The sequence below is a fragment of the Dryobates pubescens genome, chromosome 19, assembly GCF_014839835.1.
Source record: "Dryobates pubescens isolate bDryPub1 chromosome 19, bDryPub1.pri, whole genome shotgun sequence".
Lineage (NCBI taxonomy): Eukaryota > Metazoa > Chordata > Aves > Piciformes > Picidae > Dryobates > Dryobates pubescens.
In genome coordinates this window covers 2,578,251-2,599,984 of record NC_071630.1, presented here as the reverse complement: position 1 = coordinate 2,599,984, position 21,734 = coordinate 2,578,251, and the positions used below count along the sequence as shown (strand labels likewise).

The following is a 21,734-nucleotide window of genomic DNA, read 5'->3' as shown; positions in this document are numbered from 1 at the left end:
TGGGCAGCAGAGCTGAGCAGAGGCTGGGACACAAGGGGGCCAGCACTGCACCCTGCCTTGGCAAGCAACCAGCCCCTGCCTCACAGCTCCTGGGGCTTGAGGTTACCTGATGGACACATCCAGAGCTGGCCCCAGGGCAGCACACCTGCAGCTGTGAGCCAGGGGGCTGCTGCTGGTGCCTTTCCACCTCCACCTCTCACAGGGGCTGTGGGGCAGGACTCACTCCTGGCATTTCCACCCCAGCCACCCCCCTCTGCTGCCTTGCAGAGGAGCTGGGCTGCAGCAGGGAGGAGCTGGAAGCATCACCCAAGAGGAGCAGGAGAGAGAGGGTTCTGTGTGACTCCAGCAGCCCAGGGCTCACCCTGCTGGAGCTGCCCTCCCTGGGCAGGTTCCTCCTGCCTGCTCTCAGAGAGATGAGCAGCTTCACACTGGGGGGAAAAAATACCCCCACAAGGGCCAGGAAGAAACAGGGCCCAGAGCAGGGACCTGACCATGAATGGTGATGGAGAGGCCAGCCTCAGGCTTGGGCAGCCCAGTTTCAGGTGGGCTGTTAGACACCTGAGACCAGAGCACAGCCTGGGACAACCACCAGCACTGCAGCTGGGCTCTCCTGAGAGCTGCAGGGGAAGCCCTGGGGCTGCAGGGGAGCTCCTGAGAGCTGCAAGTAAAGCTCCTGAGAGCTGCAGGGGAAGCCCTGGGGCTGGAGGGGAGCTCCTGAGAGCTACAGGGGAAGCCCTGGGGCTGCAGGGGAGCTCCTGAGAGCTACAGGGGAAGCCCTGGGGCTGCAGGGGAGCTCCTGAGAGCTGCAGGGGAAGCTCCTGAGAGCTGCAGGGGAAGCCCTGGGGCTGGAAGGGAGCTCCTGAGAGCTGCAGGGGAAGCCCTGGGGCTGGAGGGGAGCTCCTGAGAGCTACAGGGGAAGCCCTGGGGCTGCAGGGGAGCTCCTGAGAGCTGCAGGGGAAGCCCTGGGGCTGGAAGGGAGCTCCTGAGAGCTGCAGGGGAAGCCCTGGGGCTGGAGGGGAGCTCCTGAGAGCTGCAGCTGAAGCCCTGGGGCTGGAAGGGAGCTCCTGAGAGCTGCAAGTAAAGCTCCTGAGAGCTGCAGGGGAAGCCCTGGGCCTGCAGGTAAAGCTCCTGAGAGCTGCAGGGGAAGCCCTGAGGCTGCAGGGGAGCTCCTGAGAGCTGCAGGTAAAGCTCCTGAGAGCTGCAGCTGAAGCCCTGGGGCTGCAGGGGAGCTCCTGAGAGCTGCAAGTAAAGCTCCTGAGAGCTGCAGGGGAAGCCCTGGGGCTGCAGGTAAAGCTCCTGAGAGCTGTAGCTGAAGCCCTGGGGCTGGATGGGAGCTCCTGAGAGCTGCAAGTAAAGCTCCTGAGAGCTGCAGCTGAAGCCCTGGGGCTGCAGGGGAGCTCCTGGGAGGCAGAGGCCCACAGAGAGGAGCTCCAAGCTCCGGGGGCTGGCAGTGGTGGTGGCTGGGGGAGGGGCAGAGCCCCAGCCCATGGCCAAGGAAGGGTTGGGAGCTCCTGGAACACAGCTCCCAGCTGCTTGCACTCAGGCCAGGCACCTCCAAGGGCGTGGGGAGGCCTCAGGGGGGCTCAGGGGGTGGCAGTGGCCTCTTTGCCTCTGCCCAGGGCGACTCCTCCCTGGCACAGGCTCCCAGCCCTGGCAGCCTTCTGCCCCCCAGCTGCCCCCCAGCTGCCCCCTCCCCACTCAGCACTCCTCCTCAGCTGCTTCTTTTAAAACTTTTATTCAACAATATAGAATTCTTTTGCATTAGAGAATCATCCACGGAGGGGGGGAGGGGGAGGCTTGCCCCTCCCCCACCCCCTCCCCCTCCCCCCTGCCTCCTCCGTGCCCCGGGTGGGGGCGGGGGGGGGGGGGAGGTGGGCACAGGCTGGCACCGCCACTTGGGCCAGCAGAGGGTGGGGGTTAGGGGGGGAGGGGATGGGAGGGGAGGGGGGGAAGGAACGTCCAGGGAGAGAGGAAGGAGAGCACTGGAAACTGACCCCCAGAGGCTTTGCTCGGCACAACCCTTCCACGGCGTCATGCTGGCGAGGGGCAGGGAGCCGGCGGCAGGGGAACCTCTGCCGGGCTGGGCTGGAAACACTCAAACCAGGGAGGGAGGCAGGGAGGGAGGGAGAGGGAGGGGAGGAAGGGAGCTCGGCGGCGCCCCCCCGCGGCCGGCTGGGCCAGCCCTGCTGTGCCAGCCCTGCCCCCGCACCGCCCGGCGCTGCCCAGCCCGGCCCTGCCGCCGCCCGATGGCACCTCGGAGGCTTTGGTTCTCCTTCTGCTTACTGGAAAATTGGGAGCGACAGCAGCAGACCTGAGGAGAGAGGGAGGGGAGGAGGGAAGTCAGCAGCTGGCAAGGGGCAGGGGGGCACTGCCCAGCCGGCCGCGGAGCGGCTCCGGCCGCCCCCGGGCGGGGGATGGGGGGCAGGGAATCAGAGAAGGGGCAGGGCTGGAAGGGAGCTCAGGGCTCAGCCAGCTCCCAGCCCCTGCCATGGGCAGGGACACCTCACCCCACAGCAGGTTGCTCACAGCCACCTCCAGCCTGGCTGCAAACACCTCCAGGGCTGAGCAGGAGGCTTCCAGCACCTCCCTGGGCAGCCTGGGCCAGGCTCTCACCACCCTCCTGGCCAACAACTTCTTCCCCACAGCCAATCTCCAGCTCCCCACTTCTCCTTTTGCTCCATCCCCCCCAGTCCTAGAGGATGAGGAGGAGAATGGGCTGGGGGTGCTGCCTCCCCCCGTGCCCTGCCTCCCCACTCCCAGCCCTGGCCCAGCTCTCCCCTGCATGCCTGACTGAATGGGGAGGCAGCAGGGGGTCCTGCCTGCTCTGGAAGGGGTGGCAGGGGGAAGGGGGGAAGGGAGGGCAGAGCTGCAGGTAAGGCAGGGCAGAGCTGCAAGCAAGGCAGAGCTGCAGGCAGGGCAGGGCAGAGCTGCAGGCAAGGCAGAGCTGCAGACAAGGCAGAGCTGCAGGCAGGGCAGGGCAGAGCTGCAAGCAAAGCAGAGAGCTGCAGGCAAGGCAGAGCTGCAGGCAGAGCTGCAGGCAAGACAGAGCTGCAGGCAGAGCTGCAGGCAAGGCAGAGCTGCAGGCAGGGCAGGGCAGAGCTGCAAGCAAAGCAGAGAGCTGCAGGCAAGGCAGAGCTGCAGGCAGAGCAGGGCAGAGCTGCAGGCAGGGCAGAGCAGAGCTGCAGGCAGGGCAGAGCAGAGCTGCAGGCAGGGCAGAGCTGCAGGCAGGGCAGAGCAGAGCTGCAGGCAGGGCAGGGCAGAGCTGCAGGCAGGGCAGGGCAGAGCTGCAGGCAGGGCAGAGCTGCAGGCAGGGCAGGGCAGAGCTGCAGGCAGGGCAGAGCTGCAGGCAGGGCAGAGCAGAGCTGCAGGCAGGGCAGAGCTGCAGGCAGGGCAGAGCAGAGCTGCAGGCAGGGCAGGGCAGAGCTGCAGGCAGGGCAGGGCAGAGCTGCAGGCAGGGCAGAGCTGCAGGCAGGGCAGAGCAGAGCTGCAGGCAGGGCAGGGCAGAGCTGCAGGCAGGGCAGGGCAGAGCTGCAGCTCAGCAAAGCAGCAGAGGGATCTATAGTCACAGAATGGGGCTGGAAGGGAGCTCAAAGCTCCTCCAGCCCACCCCCTGCCCCCAGCAGGGCCATCCCCAGCTGGAGCAGGTTGCTCAGACTCTTCCCAAGCCTGACCTGGGATATCCCCAGGGCTGGAGCCTCAAGCACCTCCCTGGGCAGCCTGCTGCAGGGCTCCAGCAGCCTCCTGGGGCAGAGCTTGCTCCTCACATCCAATCCCAACCTGCTCTGCTCTCATCCCAAACCTCTGCCCCTGGGCCTGGCCCTGCAGCCCCTTCTTGACCCCAACCCTCAGCTATTTCCAGGCATGGTCAGATCCCCTCTCAGCCTTCTCTCCAGGCTACACAGCCCCAGGTCTTTGTCTTCACTCCTCAGACCTGGCCCAGTCTTCCTTCACCATCCTCTGAGCTTCTGAAGGCCTCTCTCCAGTGTCCAGCAGCCCAGGGGGGAAGGGAAGAGCTGCCCCCAGCTCAGCACTTGTTTAGAACCACCCAGGCTGAGAGGAGACAGCTCTCAGCTAGGCTCAGCTGCCCAAGGCCTCATCCAGCCTGGCCTGGAGCACCCCTAGGCAAGAGGCAGCCACAGCCTCCCTGGGCAGCCTGTGCCAGAGCCTCAGCTCCCTCCTGCTGAACAACTTCTTCCTCAGCTCCAAACCCTTCCCCCCTGGCCTGGCTCCAGACCCCCTCAGCCAAAGTCTCTCTGCAGCCTCCCTGCAGGATCCCTTCAGGTGCTGGCAGCAGCTCTGAGGTGCCCCTGGAGCCTTCTCCTCCCCAGGCTGCACAGCCCCAGCTCCCTCAGCCTGTGCTCCCAGCAGAGCTGCTCCAGCCCTGGCAGCATCTCTGTGGCCTCCTCTGGCCTCCCTCCACAGCTCTGTGGCCTCCTGCTGCTGGGGACAGCAGAGCTGGAGGCAGGGCTGGAGGGGAGGGCTGAGCAGAGCCCAGGGGCAGGATCCCCTCTGCTGCCCTCTGCCCACCCTGCTCTGGCTGCAGCCCAGGGTGGGGGTTGGGGAGGGGGCTGCCTGCTGGCCTGGGAAAGCCAAGGTGGATCCTGGGCTGCACCTGCAGCAGAAGTGTGGCCAGCAGGGCCAGGGAGGGGATTCTGCCTCTCTGCTCCACTTTGCTGAGCCCACAGCTGCAGCTCTGTGCCCAGCTCTGGAGCCTCTGTGCCAGGAAGGCTCTGGAGGGGCTGGAAGGTGTCCAGAGCAGGGCCAGGAGGCTGAGCAGAGGGCTGGAGCTGCTCTGCTCTGAGCACAGCCTGAGAGAGTTGGGGTTGTGCAGGCTGCAGAGGAGAAGGCTCCAGGGAGACCTTCTGGTGGCCTTCCAGGAGCTGCAGGGGGCTGCAGGAAAGCTGGGGAGGGACTTTGGAGGGGGTCAGGGAGGGCCAGGACTGGGGGGGATGGAGCAAAAGGAGAAGTGGGGAGCTGGAGATTGGCTGTGAGGAAGAAGTTGTTGGGCAGGAGGGTGGTGAGAGCCTGGCCCAGGCTGCCCAGGGAGGTGGTGGAAGCCTCCTGCTGATGCCTGGAGGTGTTTGCAGCCAGGCTGGAGGTGGCTGTGAGCAACCTGCTGTGGGGTGAGGTGTCCCTGCCCATGGCAGGGGCTTGGAGCTGGCTGAGCCCTGAGCTCCCTTCCAGCTCTGTGACCTTCCAGGGGAGTGAAGGCCTCAGGGCTGCCCCCTCCTGAGGTGGCTCTGCCACAGAGTGGAGACAGCAGACACTGGGAAGCTGTTGAGATATTTATTGGTTTCAGGGAGTGGTACAAAAAAAAGGGGGGGAGCTGGACCCTGCTGTGGAGGCCCCAAAAGGACTTTCTGGGAGCTCTGGAATGTAAACAGGATGTTTCCAAGAGAAACAAGTCTGCAACCTCCTAAAAACCTTCACTCTCCTCTTTCTCTTTTTAGCCTTTTCTAAGGGGTTTTGGGGTTGGTTTTTTTTTCCCCCACCTCATTTTCTTGGTTTTTTAACCTTTTTTGTTGGTGGTGGTTTGGTTTTTTTCCTCCCTGACAATGCTGCAGAGGAAATTCTGTGGTTTAGGTGCAGCCCCCACCCCCAAACCCAACCCCAACAACCCCCAGCCAAACAAAGGGCTGAACTCAGCCCAGCTGCCAGGGTGCTGCTCTCCAGCAGAAGCACTCTGAGGGAGCTCAAAGCACACAGCAGCTGCAGCACCCAAAGCAGGCAGGGGAGGCCACTCTCAGCTGGGGCAGGGGAGGAGGAGGGGGCTAGGAAAAAGGCCACTGAGGGAAGCTGAGGAAAGGAACTCACAAGGACAACCCCCCCCCCAATAGATTCCCCCCCCCCCCCCCAGACCATAATTCAACTGTCCCCAAACACTTGGGGGGAAGGCAAGGCCTGGAGCAGGAGCTGGACAGCCCCCTGCAAACCCAACTGCTGGGTGCTGATCCTGCCTCCCCCTCCCCAGCCAGCTGCTGGGTGCTGATCCTGCTTCCCCCTCCCCAGCCAGCTGCTGGGTGCTGATCCTGCCTCCCCCTCCCCACCCAGCTGCTGGGTGCTGATCCTGCCTCCCCCTCCCCAGCCAGGTGCTGGGTGCTGATCCTGCCTCCCCCTCCCCAGCCAGGTGCTGGGTGCTGATCCTGCCTCCCCCTCCCCACCCAGCTGCTGGGTGCTGATCCTTCCCCCTCCCCAGCCAGGTGCTGGGTGCTGATCCTACCTCCCCCTCCCCACCCAGCTGCTGGGTGCTGATCCTTCTCCCTCCCCACCCAGCTGCTGGGTGCTGATCCTTCTCCCTCCCCACCCAGCTGCTGGGTGCTGATCCTTCCCCTTCCCCACCCAGCTGCTGGGTGCTGATCCTTCCCCCTCCCCATCCAGCTGCTGGGTGCTGATCCTTCTCCCTCCCCACCCAGCTGCTGGGTGCTGATCCTTCTCCCTCCTCACCCAGCTGCTGGGTGCTGATCCTTCTCCCTCCCCTTCCTGCTGCTGGGTGCTGATCCTTCCCCCTCCTCACCCAGCTGCTGGGTTCTGATCCTTCTCCCTCCCCACACCAGACCAAGCTGCTGGGTGCTGATCCTTCTCCCTCCCCACCAAGCTGCTGGGTGCTGATCCTTCCCCCTCCCCACCCAGCTGCTGGGTGCTGATTCTGCCTCCTCCCCACCCAGCTGCTGGGTGCTGATCCTTCCCCCTCCCCACCCAGCTGCTGGGTGCTGATCCTGCCTCCTCCCCATCCAGCTGCTGGGTGCTGATCCTTCTCCCTCCCCACCCAGCTGCTGGGTGCTGATCCTTCCCCCTCCCCACCCAGCTGCTGGGTGCTGATCCTTCCCCCTCCCCACCCAGCTGCTGGGTGCTGATCCTTCTCCCTCCCCATCCTGCTGCTGGGTGCTGATCCTTCTCCCTCCCCATCCTGCTGCTGGGTGCTGATCCTTCTCCCTCCCCACCCAGCTGCTGGGTGCTGATCCTTCTCCCTCCCCATCCTGCTGCTGGGTGCTGATCCTTCTCCCTCCCCACCCAGCTGCTGGGTGCTGATCCTTCTCCCTCCCCATCCAGCTGCTGGGTGCTGATCCTTCTCCCTCCCCACCCAGCTGCTGGGTGCTGATCCTTCTCCCTCCCCATCCTGCTGCTGGGTGCTGATCCTTCTCCCTCCCCATCCTGCTGCTGGGTGCTGATCCTTCTCCCTCCCCACCCAGCTGCTGGGTGCTGATCCTTCTCCCTCCCCATCCTGCTGCTGGGTGCTGATCCTTCCCCCTCCTCACCCAGCTGCTGGGTGCTGATCCTGCCTCCTCCCCATCCAGCTGCTGGGTGCTGATCCTTCTCCCTCCCCATCCTGCTGCTGGGTGCTGATCCTTCTCCCTCCCCACCAAGCTGCTGGGTGCTGATCCTGCCCCCTCCCCACCAAGCTGCTGGGTGCTGATCCTTCCCCCTCCCCAGCCAGCTGCTGGGTGCTGATCCTTCTCCCTCCCCACCCAGCTGCTGGGTGCTGATCCTTCTCCCTCCCCATCCAGCTGCTGGGTGCTGATCCTTCCCCCTCCTCACCCAGCTGCTGGGTGCTGATCCTGCCCCCTCCCCACCAAGCTGCTGGGTGCTGATCCTTCTCCCTCCCCATCCAGCTGCTGGGTGCTGATCCTTCTCCCTCCCCACCCAGCTGCTGGGTGCTGATCCTTCTCCCTCCCCACCCAGCTGCTGGGTGCTGATCCTTCTCCCTCCCCACCCAGCTGCTGGGTGCTGATCCTTCTCCCTCCCCATCCAGCTGCTGGGTGCTGATCCTTCTCCCTCCCCACCCAGCTGCTGGGTGCTGATCCTTCTCCCTCCCCACCCAGCTGCTGGGTGCTGATCCTTCTCCCTCCCCATCCAGCTGCTGGGTGCTGATCCTGCCTTCTCCCCATCCAGCTGCTGGGTGCTGATCCTTCTCCCTCCCCACCCAGCTGCTGGGTGCTGATCCTTCTCCCTCCCTCTGCTTTCCTCCTTGGCCTCCTCTCCTCTCTCCATTGAACTTTGCTGTGCCCCCCTCCCCCCCCAGATACTCTCCTGGGGAGCCACAGGGCCTGAGGTCTGAGCCTGGACACCTATCACCAGGAACTTGCAACACTGACTTCCCTGAGCTTGCTGGCAACGTCTCTCCCCCTCTCCTGCCACCAAGAGCAGCCCCTCCCCATCCACAAGTCTCCACCACAGCTCCCTTTGGAGCTGCTTCTCAGAGCAAGGCTTTGCCAAACACCCCTGAAGGGATGGGGGGGTGGGGAAGACCTCCCTCTCCCTCCCCCCCTCCCCCCCCCCCAAGCAACTCCCAGGGCAGTGACCAAAGCACTCCTGAGATGCTCTGCTGCTCTGGTGGCCTGGTTTGGGTTGAACCTTCCCCCTCCCCACCCCCAAAAGCATCCAACAGTTGAAACTGGAATCTGAAGGCCAAACTGAAGGCCAGAAGAGGGAGCAGTGAACTGAGGACTTGGACCTGCCAAGCAGAGCTGCATCTCCTGTGACCCCGACCCCCCTCCACCCCCCAGGGCTGAATTTGGTTCATCCAGAGGGCAGAAAGGCATTGTCCATGCTAAGGGCTGCTGCTGGAGCCACCACACTTGGCCCCACCAAGGCTGGCTTGAGAAAGGAAGGAGAAAGGATCACAGAGAGAGGTGAACCAGAACCAGGGGCACCGAGCCCTGGGGGTAGAGCTGGTGGTGGCAGTGTGTGTGGGGGGGGTGGGGGAGGAGGGGGGGGGGGGAAGGAAGATCCCATCCCTACAAGACCCAACCTTGCCCAGGGCTTTGGTAGCACAGGGGTTAAGAGCTACACCGACCACAAACCACCAGAGAGGAACTGAGAGGTCGCTGAGCCCACCACCCCCCAGCGGATCCCCCGAGGAGGGGGAAGCAGAGGAGGAGGAGGTGGGAGAGAGGGAGGTGGGGGGTGGTGGTGGGGTGGGTGTGTGTGTAGGGGGGGAGGTCCTTGGTTCTTTTTCCCCTTCACTGTGTGGCTGAAGGCTTTTGCTTTTTATTGTGTAAACATCTGGAGTTACCCGTGGGGGTGCAGGCTTCACCGCCCCGCCGTCAGGCCGCTGGACAGCACTGAGTTCTCTGGGCTGGGCTGGGACTGCTCCTTCACCACTGGATCTGCAAAGCAGGCACCAGGCCCGAGGCAGGAAGGGGAAACAGCCCTTTAAGACCAGAGGAAGCTCCACCCCTGGGCAAAGCCTCGCCGCTGGAAACTGCCCTCCGACCACCCCACCCCCCCCGCCGCCGCCGCCGGCCCCTGCGCCCTGCCCCCCCGGCTGCTGCCGCCGCGGCCACCACCCGGCAGCCCTTCTGCTGCAGCTGGCAGGATGGAGGGAAGGGATCCAGCCAGAGGGAGCTGGAGAGGCTGCAGGGAAGGGATGCAGCCAGAGGGACCTGGAGAGGCTGCAGGGAAGGGATGCAGCCAGAGGGAGATGGGCAGGCTGCAGGGAAGGGATGCAGCCAGAGGGAGCTGGAGAGGCTGCAGGGAAGGGATCCAGCCAGAGGGAGCTGGGCAGGCTGCAGGGAAGGGATCCAGCCAGAGGGAGATGGGCAGGCTGCAGGGAAGGGATCCAGCCAGAGGGAGATGGGCAGGCTGCAGGGAAGGGATGCAGCCAGAGGGAGCTGGAGAGGCTGCAGGGAAGGGATCCAGCCAGAGGGAGATGGAGAGGCTGCAGGGAAGGGATGCAGCCAGAGGGAGATGGGCAGGCTGCAGGGAAGGGATGCAGCCAGAGGGAGCTGGGCAGGCTGCAGGGAAGGGATCCAGCCAGAGGGAGCTGGGCAGGCTGCAGGGAAGGGATGCAGCCAGAGGGAGATGGTCAGGCTGCAGGGAAGGGATCCAGCCAGAGGGAGCTGGGCAGGATGCAGGGAAGGGATCCAGCCAGAGGGAGATGGTCAGGCTGCAGGGAAGGGATCCAGCCAGAGGGAGCTGGAGAGGCTGCAGGGAAGGGATGCAGCCAGAGGGAGCTGGGCAGGCTGCAGGGAAGGGATCCAGCCAGAGGGAGCTGGGCAGGCTGCAGGGAAGGGATGCAGCCAGAGGGAGCTGGGCAGGCTGCAGGGAAGGGATGCAGCCAGAGGGACCTGGAGAGGCTGCAGGGAAGGGATCCAGCCAGAGGGAGATGGGCAGGCTGCAGGGAAGGGATCCAGCCAGAGGGAGCTGGGCAGGCTGCAGGGAAGGGATCCAGCCAGAGGGAGATGGGCAGGATGCAGGGAAGGGATCCAGCCAGAGGGAGATGGGCAGGATGCAGGGAAGGGATCCAGCCAGAGGGAGCTGGGCAGGCTGCAGGGAAGGGATGCAGCCAGAGGGACCTGGAGAGGCTGCAGGGAAGGGATGCAGCCAGAGGGAGCTGGAGAGGCTGCAGGGAAGGGATCCAGCCAGAGGGAGATGGGCAGGCTGCTGGGAAGGGATGCAGCCAGAGGGAGATGGGCAGGCTGCTGGGAAGGGATGCAGCCAGAGGGAGATGGGCAGGCTGCTGGGAAGGGATGCAGCCAGAGGGAGATGGGCAGGCTGCTGGGAAGGGATCCAGCCAGAGGCAGCTGGAGAGGCTGGATGGAAGGGATCTAGCCAGAGGCAGCTGGGCAGGCTGCAGGGAAGGGATCCAGCCAGAGGGACCTGGGCAGGCTGCAGGGAAGGGATCCAGCCAGAGGGACCTGGGCAGGCTGCAGAGCTGAGCTCAGGACAACCTCATGAGGTTCAGCAAAGCCAAGGGCAAGGTCCTGCAGCTGGCTCAGGGCAATCCCAGGCACTGCTAGAGGCTGGGCAGGGTCTGGCTGGAGAGCAGCCCTGGAGGAAAGGCCTTGGGGGTGCTGGGGGAGGAGAAGCTGAGCAGCAGCCAGCAGGGAGCACTTGCAGCCCAGAGAGCCAAGCAGAGCCTGGGCTGCAGCAGCAGAAGTGTGGCCAGCAGGGCCAGGGAGGGGATCCTGCCTCTCTGCTCCACTCTGCTGAGCCCACAGCTGCAGCTCTGTGCCCAGCTCTGCAGCCTCTGTGCCAGGAAGGCTCTGGAGGGGCTGGAAGGTGTCCAGAGCAGGGCCAGGAGGCTGAGCAGAGGGCTGGAGCTGCTCTGAGCACAGCCTGAGAGAGTTGGGGTTGTGCAGGCTGCAGAGGAGAAGGCTCCAGGGAGACCTTCTGGTGGCCTTCCAGGAGCTGCAGGGGGCTGCAGGAAAGCTGGGGAGGGACTTTGGAGGGGGTGAGGGAGGGCCAGGACTGGGGGGGATGGAGCAAAAGGAGAAGTGGGGAGCTGGAGATTGGCTGTGAGGAAGAAGTTGTTGGGCAGGAGGGTGGTGAGAGCCTGGCCCAGGCTGCCCAGGGAGGTGGTGGAAGCCTCCTGCTCAGCCCTGGAGGTGTTTGCAGCCAGGCTGGAGGCGGCTGTGAGCAACCTGCCGTGGGGTGAGGTGTCCCTGGCCGTGGCGGGGGGCTTGGAGCTGGCTGAGCCTCGGGGTCCCCTCCCAAGCCTGACAGCTGTGTGCCCCCCAGGCACTCACAGAAGTAGGGGTGCTCCATGGCCTCCTTGGCTGTCAGCCTCTGCTGGTGGTCGTAGCGCAGCAGCTTGTCCAGCAGGTCCAGCACCTCGGGGCTCACCAGGTGTCTGTTCTCGCTGTGGATGAAGTTCTCCCAGCGCTTCCTCGAGTGCCTGCCAAGGGATCAGCTCTCACTGCCAGGGGGAGCCACCTGCCCCCCCATCACCTGTCTCCATGGGGAAGGAGCTTGGAGCCCCAGGGGGGCAGGCAGCTCTCCCTGGGACAGCAGGGTGGCCTTGCAGCCAAGAGGGGCAGCGGCGCCCTGGGGTGCGGCAGGAAGCGCGGCCAGGAGGTTCTGCTGCCCCTCTGCTCTGCCCTTGCTGAGACCACAGCTTGGAGCAGTGTGGCTCAGCTCTGGGCTCCCCAGTTCCAGAGGGACAGGGAACTGCTGCAGAGAGTCCCACAGAGGCTGTGAGGATGCTGAAGGGCCTGGAAGAGCTCTGCCGTGCAGAAAGGCTGAGAGCCCTGGGGGTGTTTGGTCTGGGGAGGAGAAGGCTGAGAGGGATCTGATCAATAGCTGAGGGCTGGGGGGCAGGAGGGAGGTGCCAGGCTCCTTGGGGTGGTGCCCAGGGACAGCACAAGGACCAAAGGGGATGAGCTGGAGCCCAGGAGGTTCCACCTCAAGAGAAGGAGAAAGTTGTTTGGTGTGAGGCTGCTGGAGGCCTGGAGCAGGCTGCCCAGAGAGGTTGTGGAGCCTTCTGCTCTGGAGAGATTCCAACCCCCCCTGGATGTGCTCCTGGGTGCCCTGCCCTGGGTGCCCTGCTCTGGCAGGGGGCTTGGACTGGGTGAGCTCCAGAGCTCCCTTCCAACCCTTCCCATCCTGTGACTCTGTGATTTACCCACTTCTGAGGGGGCTGTGAGGGACACTGCCCACAGCTCTTCCTTGCCCTTGCCAAAGAGGAGAAGTCCTCCTCTTTAGGGACAGAGCTGTGTGGCTGTCCTATGGCTGGGAAAGGCACAGCACTGCACAACCCCTTCTGTCTCCAGGGACTAAGCAACAGCAGGCAGGGTGACACCCTTGGGACCAGAAGTGCTCTGGCTCCCAGCCAGCCTCACAGGAGCTGCCCTTGCTGTCCCCTCTGCCTCTGCTCTGACTGAGAGATCTCAGCTGGGAGATTTTGAGCCCCAGTGGCAACATCTCCATTCTAGTTCTGCTGTCCCCAGCAGCAGGAGGCCACAGAGCTGTGGAGGGAGGCCAGAGGAGGCCACAGAGATGCTGCCAGGGCTGGAGCAGCTCTGCTGGGAGCACAGGCTGAGGAAGCTGGGGGTGTTCACCCTGGAGAGGAGAAGGCTCCAGGGAGACCTCAGAGCTGCTGCCAGGACCTGAATGGATCCTGCAGGGAGGCTGCAGAGAGACTTTGGCTGAGGGGGTCTGGAGCCAGGCCGGAGGGGAAGGGTTTGGGGCTGAGGCAGAGCAGGGTCAGAGTGGAGCTGAGGAAGAAGTTCTGCAGCAGGGAGGGAGCTGAGGCTCTGGCCCAGGCTGTCCAGGGAGGCTGTAGCTGCCTCCTGCCTGGAGGTGCTCAGGACCAGGCTGGATGAGGCCTTGGGCAGCCTGGGCTGGGGGGAGGGGTCCCTGCCCATGGCAGGGGGCTTGGAGCAGATGATCCAACCTGAGCTCCTCTAGGATTCTATGGTTAAAGAGTCAAAACCCCTCCTGGCTTCTGCTGGTCACCAGAGGCTGAGTTGTGAGGTCAGGTTCATAGCCTCACAGAATGGAGCTGGGCCAGAAGAGACCTTCAGAGTCACCCAGTGCCAAGCCCTGTGCCATGGGCAGGGACCCCTCCCCCCAGCTCAGGCTGCTCAAGGCCTGCAGGCAGGGGGCAGCCCCCCTGGCAGCCTGTCAGGTGCTGTGTGTAGCACAGAGTGGCTGCTGAGCAGCCCAGGGAGCTTTCCAGCACAGCTCTGGCCTCACAGCTCTGTCTGCAGGGGTTGGCTTGGAAGGCACCTTCCAACCTGGGCCCTCCCCTGACTCCAGGATGTCAATGAGAAGGAAAAATGGGATGGCTGCTGGGTCACAGGAGAGGCAAAAGCAAAGAAGCTGCACCTCAGGGACTTCCTGAGCTGAGGAGCACCCAGATGGGAGCCCTGCAAGCAGCACTGTGACCCAGAAGATCAAAGCAGCCCTTTGCTGAGAGTCCTCTGGGAGGCTGCCCATCACTTTATCAACATCTCTGTGCTCCAAGCAAAGGACTGGCAGCATTTCATCTGACTTACTGGCCCAGGATGTCGTTGAAGTGTGGGTCCAGCTCTATGTGGTACTTCTTGAGGTACCCATACAGCTCATCTGTGCCCAGGACCTTGGCGATGCGAACCAGCTGCAAGGGAAGGCAGGGGAGAGAGAGCAGAAGGGAAGGTCAGCAGAGCTGCCCACATCCAAACCCCCACCCCTGGAAACAGCCCAGGTGGAAGGGAAGTCTGCCCTGAACCTTGGGGGGCTTGCAACACCTGCACAAGGACCTCAGGGGGCTCCAGGAGAGCTGGGGAGGGACTCTGGACAGGACAAGGGACAATGGCTTTGAGCTGGCGAAGGGCAGAGAGAGCACCTTCCAGTATCTGAAGGGGCTCCAGGAGAGCTGGGGAGGGACTTGGGACAGGGGCTGGGAGTGATAGGATGAGAGGGAATGGCTTGGAGCTGGGAGAGGGCAGAGGGAGAGTGGAGAGGAGGAAGGAATTGTTGGCAGGGAGGCTGGGGAGAGCCTGGCACAGGCTGCCCAGGGAGGCTTTGGCTGCCCCCTGCCTGGAGGCTGCTCCAGGCCAGGCTGGATGAGGCCTTGAGCAGCCTGGGCTGGTGGAATGGGTCCCTGCCCATGGCAGGGGGCTGGCACTGGCTGAGCTCTGAGGTCCCTTCCAACCCAACCCCTTTCTGAAGGGAGCCCAAGGCAGTGGAGTGCTGCTGCAGGCACACTGAGCTCCAGGCCCTTCTCCTGGCAGCTCAGCTTCGCTCTGCCCCCCTCGGCTGACTGCCCCACACCCTGCACCTCCTTAACTAGCAGGCAGCAACAGCCTCCCAGGCCTGCTGGGCACCATCCCCAGGCCCTCCCCTACTGTCAAGGCAGAGATGAGGTGGTGGCAGACAAAAACTTGTGGTGAAACCCCAAAGCCTTTACTTGGTCGTAGTTGTCCTGGCCGTGGAAGAAGGGCTCCTTGCGGAAGATCATGCTGGCCAGCATGCAGCCTAAGCTCCACATGTCTAAGCTGTAGTCATACATCTGAGAGGAGGAGGGGGGGGAACAGAAGAAAAACAAAGAAGAGGTGTCAGAGGAGCTCAGAGGAGCTCAGCCTGCCCACCACAGCCAGGCTGCACAACCCCCTGGGGCAACCCCCAGCCCCCGGCCGTGCCGGGCAAGGCCCCCGGCAGGCAAAGCCTCTGCGGGGGGCTGAGGGCTAACTGCAAAAGCAGAGGGACTGAAAAGTGCTCCAGGAGCTCAGAGACAGTCCAGAGGGAGGCTCAGGACATTGTCAGCTCTTGGTTTGTTCCCTTCTCCTGCAGCTCTCTCTGCTCTGGGTGTGTGGTGGCTGCCATTGCCTGCAGCAGCGTGGGAGCCAGGCCTGGCTGGCAGGGATCTGTCTCTGGGTAGCTAAGGCTTGCTCTGGGCCTACCTTCTGGGGGCAGGGAGGCCTGGGACTGGGCTGCAGGGCTTTAAACTAGTCCCAGGCTTAGATACTGATTGTCAACAGGCAAATCCTAGAGACTTCTTGAGTCTCTAGCACCTGTGGAGACAGATTGAGCTGGGGCTGTGCAGGCTGCAGAGGAGAAGGCTCCAGGGAGACCTTCTGGTGGCCTTCCAGGGGCTGCAGGGGGCTGCAAGAAAGCTGGGGAGGGACTTTGGAGGGACAGGACTGGGGGGGATGGAGCAAAAGGAGAAGTGGGGAGCTGGAGATTGGCTGTGAGGAAGAAGTTGTTGGCCAGGAGGGTGGTGAGAGCCTGGCCCAGGCTGCCCAGGGAGGTGGTGGAAGCCTCCTGCTGATGCCTGGAGGTGTTTGCAGCCAGGCTGGAGGTGGCTGTGAGCAACCTGCTGTGGGGTGAGGTGTCCCTGCCCATGGCAGGGGGCTGGGAGCTGGCTGAGCCCTGAGCTCCCTCCCAAGCCCAGACCTGCTGATTGCTTTCCACACTGTCCCATGCAGCCTGGTTTCATTCTGTAAGCACAGCTCCCCTGTTTTTACCTCCAGACTCTGAGTGTGTGAGATTTGCTCTGCAAGGATCAGTGACTGGGGGTGGGGAAATCTCATTCAACCCACAGCATGGCCCCACCTCAGGCTTAGTGCTGGGGGTAGGGGTTTGGCTGGCTGGGGGTCACTAAGAGCTAGAAGAGGCCTGGCAGAGGCTTAGCTGAAGCATAACTGAGGCTAAGCCAGGGCTGACTCTGTGTATTTAGAGATATCTATGTGTGTATGTTCTTTTGCCTTGGCACCTCCTGTATTTGATTCACTTTTGCCTTTGATTGAGCCTGGCTGAGGTCTGGTTTGAGGGGGGAGCTAAAGCAGAGGCAATTCAGAGCATCTACAGGCCTCTAGATGTGTTCTTTTACCTTGGTTATCCTCTGTAATGGATTTGCTTTGGGATTTGACTGAGGCCTGGGTGAGGCATTACTGCCATGGTGGGCAGCAGGTTCTGCAGGGCACAGCAATGTGCCCTGGGGGCCAAGGAGGCCCCTGGGATGCTGGGGTGCCTACAGCAGAGTGTGGTCAGCAGATGGAGGGAGGTTCTCCTCCCCCTCTACTCTGCCCTGGGGAGGCCTCACCTGGAGTATTGCATCCAGCTCTGGGCTCCCCAGGGATCTCTCTGCTGCAGAGAGTCCAGCAGAGGGCAATGAGGATGAGTAAGGGACTGGAGCACTGCCCTGTGGGGAGAGGCTGAGGGCCCTGGGGCTTTTTGGCTGGAAAAGAGAGAAGACTTAGAGGGGATTTAATCAATGTTTATAAATATCTGAGGGCTGGGGGGCAGGAGGGAGGGGACAGGCTCTGCTCACTTGCTCCCTTGGATAGGACAAGGAGCAATGGATGGAAGCTGCAGCCCAGGAGCTTCCACCTCAGCAGGAGGAAGAACTTCTTGGCTGGGAGGCTGCCAGAGGCCTGGAGCAGGCTGCCCAGAGAGGTTGTGGAGTCTCCTGCCCTGCCCTGCCTGGATGTGTTCCTGTGCCACCTGGGCTGGGTGCTGTGCTCCTGCTCTGACAGGGGTGGGGGTTGGACTGGATGATCTCTTTGGGTTCCCTTCCAAACCCTAACATCCTTTGATTAGCCAAGGGGGGGCTAAGCCAGGGTCAGTGCTGAGTACGTGGATGTATCTCTCTATATTCTTTTACCTTGGTACCGTTGGTGTTTGAGTGACTTCTGTGTTTGGTTGATTGACTTCTGTGGTTGATTGACTTCTGTGTTGATTGACTGACTTCTGTGTTGATTGACTGACTTTTGTGTTGATTGATTGACTTTTGTGTTGATTGATTGACTTCTGTGTTGATTGACTGACTTTTGTGTTGATTGATTGACTTTTGTGTTGATTGATTGACTTTTGTGGTGTTTGATTGACTTTTGTGTTGATTGATTGACTTTTGTGTGGATTGACTTTTGTGGTGTTTGATTGATTGACTTTTGTGGTGTTTGATTGATTGACTTTTGTGTTGGTTGATTGACTTTTGTGGTTGATTGACTTTTGTGTTGGTTGATTGATTGACTTTTGTGGTGGTTGGTTGATTGACTTTTGTGTTGGTTGATTGATTGACTTTTGTGGTTGACTGACTTTTGTGGTGTTTGGTTGGTTGACTTTTGTGGTGGTTGATTGACTTTTGTGGTGTTTGATTGACTTTTGTGGTGTTTGACTTTTGTGGTGTTTGATTGACTTTTGTGTTGTGTGGTTGATTGACTTTTGTGGTTGATTGACTTTTGTGGTTGATTGACTTTTGTGGTTGATTGATTGATTGACTTTTGTGTTGGTTGATTGATTGACTTTTGTGTTGGTTGACTGATTGACTTTTGTGTTGGTTGACTTTTGGGGTTGATTGATTGACTTTTGTGGTTGATTGACTTTTGTGTTGATTGACTTTTGTGTTGGTTGATTGATTGACTTTTGTGTTGGTTGATTGATTGACTTTTGTGTTGATTGACTTTTGTGTTGGTTGATTGATTGACTTTTGTGTTGGTTGACTGATTGACTTTTGTGTTGATTGACTTTTGGGGTTGATTGACTGACTTTTGTGGTGGTGATTGAGGCCTGCTTGAGAGATCAGCCTGGGGGGGGCTAAACCAGGGTCAGTGCTGAGTATGTGGATACATCTCTCTATATATTCTTCTACCTTGGTACCTTTTGTGTTTGAGTGACTTTTGTGTCCTTTGAGTGACTTTTGTGTCCTTTGAGTGACCTTAACCTTTGATTGAAGCCTGCCTGACAGACCAGCCCTGGGGGCGCTATGCCAGGGTCCACCCTGAGCACACACACACACATCTGTCTGTGTCTTCTCTCCACACACATGCCCTCTTTTGCCTTGGTACCTGTTCTGCCTGGTTTCCCTCTGTAAACAGCCCTTCTGCTCAGCCTCCAGCCCTGTGCCAGGGGGTTTGGTTGTTTACTCCTCTGGGTATCAAACTCATTCCATCCTCCGGCCGGAGCCCTTTCCAGCTCACACCAACACCACCACCAGCCAAAGGCAGAGGGTGGGCTCAAGTACAACCACAAGCAGCTAGCAGCAGTGGCTAGCAAGGAGGAGCAGAGTCTTACTTGGTAGTCCACAAGGAGCTCTGGTCCTTTGAAGTACCTGGAGGCCACACGGACGTTGTATTCCTGAGCTGGGTGGTAGAATTCGGCCAGGCCCCAGTCTATGAGCCGCAGCTGAGCATGCAAGGAAGAGACAGGGGTCAGCAGCCTCTCAGCATGAGCCAGCTGAAGCTTGGACTCCACCATCTCAGAGGGCTTTTCCAACCTTCATCACTCTGGGATTTGTGAGGTGAGGCCACCTTGGGCCAAGCCTCTCGATCCTGCCAGGCAAGAGTGGAGCCTGGGGTGCAGAGAGGAGCTCCGAGGACAGGAGGTGCTCTCAGCAGTGCTGGGCTCAGGCCCTTCCCTTCCCCTCTACCAGCAGCTTAGAGAGCTCCTCTGCCTCCCCCAGGCCAAGCACTGCCTCCCCCAGGCCAAGCACTGCCTCCCCCAGGCCAAGCACTGCCTCCCCCAGGCCAAGCACTGCCTCCCCAGCAGCTCCACCAGCCATGGTGGGCAGGGAACAGGCAGAAGGCAGCTGTGCTGTCCTGCCCTGCAGGGCTGAAGGACATGTCAACATTGATGTTAACAGGGGGCTGAGAGCAGGAACTGACCTAAGCTGGGGGCCCACCAGGTCCTGGGAGGCAGCTGCAGGGATGGAGGGACCTGCCCTGGCACTGAAGGACAGCAGAAGGCCCTCCTGCTAAACCCTGCCCTGCCTGGAGTGCCACCACTGACTGACAGGGCAACCAAGCTGGTCTGGAGAACAGGGCTGGGGAGGAGCAGATGAGGGTCCTGGGGTGTTTAGTGGAGAGGAGGCTGAGGGAGACCTCCTTGCTCTCTGCAGCTCCCTGAGAGGAGGCTGCAGCCAGCTGGGGCTTGGGCTCTGCTCCCCAGGCTCAGGGAGAGGACCTGGCCTGGAGTTGTGCCAGGGGAGGCTGAGGTTGGAGAGGAGGCAAAATGTCTTTGGTGCCAGAGGGGTCAGGGCCTGGCAGAGGCTGCCCAGGGAGGTGGTGGAGTCCCCATGGCTGGAGGTGCACCATTAAGGTGTTGCCATGGCACTTGGGGCCATGGTGGGGTTGAGCTCATGGACTGGATGCTCTCAGAGGGCATTTCCAACCCACACAATTCTGTGATTCTGTGGCAGGCAGGGACCTGTGGACCAGCAACTGACTGAAAGCTGCACATCCCAGGTGCCTGGGCCCCAGAGCAGCCAGTGAGGTACAAGGCCCATGGTGGGGTGGGAGGAAGCTCCCTGTGCTGCCCATCTCCATGGCAGTGAGCTGGCTCCAAACAGTTCCTGCCCTCTACCTGGGATGTCCTAGAAGTGAGGAAGCCACTGTGGGGCAGGCAGGAGAAGCTGATGTTGCCTAGGGCAGAACACCCACTGGGGTTTCAGACCAGGGTACCCTTTCTCTGCTCCCCACCCTGGAGGTGAATGGCCCAGACCTGCTCCTCTCAGCAAAGGAAACCCAGCATGGATGCCTGAGGGGAGAAGGGCAACCTCCAAGCCATGGACTCTGCTCTGCTGAGGCCTCTCCTGCAGCACTGCATGCAGCTCTGGAGCCCTCAGCACATGGACCTGATGGAGCAGGTCCAGAGGAGGGCCACAAAAATAATCAGGGGGTTGGAGAACCTCTGCGAGGATGGACTGAGGGAGCTGGGGCTGTGCAGCCTGGGGAGGAGAAGGCTCCAGAGGGACCTCAGAGCTGCCTGCCAGGACCTGAAGGGGCTCCAAGCAGGCTGCAGAGGGACTGTGGCCAGAGGCCTGCAGGGCCAGGCCCAGGGGCAGAGGTTTGGGATGAGAGCAGAGCAGGTTGGGATTGGATGTGAGGAACAAGCTCTGCCCCAGGAGGCTGCTGGAGCCCTGCAGCGGGGAGGTGCTTGAGGCTCCAGCCCTGGAGCTATTCCAGGTGAGGCTGTGGGCAGCCTGCTGCAGCTGGGGATGGCCCTGCTGGGGGCAGGGGGGAGGCCTGGATGCCCTCCCTGTGCAGGCCCCCTCCCACCAGCCCAGCCCATGCTGTGTCTGGCTCCCCCTGCAGGGCTCTCCCGCGGGACCTCGGCCACCTCCGGAGGCGGAGGGGAGCCGCCGAAGGGAGGTTCAAGGCTGGGGAGGGGGAGCACAGCTGCCCAGGCTGTGGGTGGAGGGGGTGGCAGAGCTCCAGGCCCCCCTGGGCTGGGGCTGGTGCTCCCCCCAGTACCTTTTTCTGCTGGTGGTCGATCATGACGTTGTGAGGTTTGACGTCCCTGTGCATGATGCCCATGCTGTGGCAGTAATCCAGCGCCTGCCGGACACACAGACAGACACACGGACGTCAGGCAGGGCTGGCAGGGCTGCCCCGGCGCCACCACCGCCACGGGCGGCCCTTGGCACCACAGGCTGGCACCTTCAGCTGCTGCTGAAGCCCCCAGCTCAAGCTCTGGGCTGCCTCTGAGGCGGGGAGGGGTCCCTCCTGCTGCCCAGCTCCAGCCTGGGCAGCCCCCCGCCTGCTGCTGCCCTCCCCGCGAGGGGTGAACGCCTCTGCCATGCTCAGCATCCCAGCAGAGCCTCTGCCACCTCTGTCCCTAAACACTCTCAAGCCACTGAGCCACCTCTTGCCCTGCTCCCTGTGCAGGTGACAGCACAGGAGGGAGGGAGGGGGCTGCTGCTTACAGCTTGAAGGCAAAGGAGCACACAGAAGCTTCTCCAGCTCCGTGACCTGGCACCACCTCCCACCCCCCTCCATGCAGCTGTTCCCTGCAGCAAGGGGCCTGGAATGTTGTTCCCTCAGCTCCAAGGGGGAGGGAGAGCCATCCATCAACAGCTCTCAGATGCTCTTGAGATCTTCCAGCAGCACAGGGGGAGGGCACTGCCTGCAGCCACTCCCCAGCCATGCCAGCGGTGCCAGGGCAGTGACGCTGTCCTCAGAGGAGCTGCCACCACAGCAGGGCTCCCTGGCCCTTCCACCAGCAAACAGTGCTGCTGGGATCTCCACTGCAGAGATCTGCACCAGCTTGGACACTTCCAGCACCTGAAGGGAACTTCCAATACCTGGAAGGCTGCAGAGAGACTTTTGCTGAGGCCAGGGGTGGGGAATGGTTTTGAGGTGAGGCAGAGCAGGGTTAGAGAGGAGTTGAGGAAGCTCTCCAGCAGGAGGGAGCTGAGGCTCTGGCAGAGGTTGCCCAGGGAGGCTGTGGCTGCCTCCTGCCTGGAGGTGTGTTCCAGGCCAGGCTGGGTGAGGCCCTGAGCCACCAGGTTTAGCTGAGAGTTGTCCCTGTCCCTGGCAGGGGTGCTGGAGCTGGATGATCTCTGAGGTCCCTGAGCCACTCTGTGATCTGTTTTCAGAGATGGAAGCTGCTCTTGCTTGCCCTCAAGCAGGATCATTTCAGCCTCCTCACCTCTCTCCCCCTAATCCTGGGCTGCTCCAGGCTCCCTCCAACCTTCCTAGCAAGTTCTGTCCCCTGCAGCCAGGTGCAGCAGGCTGGAGGGTGCACAGCCTCCTTCAAGCCCACTTCATCTATTCCAGGAAACCTCCTGCAGCCACCAAGCCCTGGAGGCTTTC

The 21,734-nt window shown here is 61.9% G+C and overlaps 1 protein-coding gene across 1 annotated transcript in view; it reads right to left on the bottom strand.

Moving 5' to 3' along the window:
• Positions 1-2,210: 2,210 nt before the first annotated feature.
• The window catches only part of CSNK2A2 (casein kinase 2 alpha 2), a 33,030-nt gene continuing 13,506 nt past the window's right edge, over positions 2,211-21,734 (bottom strand). The window contains exons 6-12 of the mRNA XM_054170180.1: positions 20,394-20,477; positions 18,217-18,327; positions 14,612-14,713; positions 13,719-13,819; positions 11,469-11,617; positions 9,014-9,107; positions 2,211-2,311 (exon numbers count right to left, since the gene is read on the bottom strand). Of these exons, the coding sequence (XP_054026155.1) occupies positions 9,031-9,107; positions 11,469-11,617; positions 13,719-13,819; positions 14,612-14,713; positions 18,217-18,327; positions 20,394-20,477 (624 nt within the window). The 3' untranslated portion in view covers positions 2,211-2,311; positions 9,014-9,030. The remainder of the gene's footprint in view (positions 2,312-9,013; positions 9,108-11,468; positions 11,618-13,718; positions 13,820-14,611; positions 14,714-18,216; positions 18,328-20,393; positions 20,478-21,734) is intronic.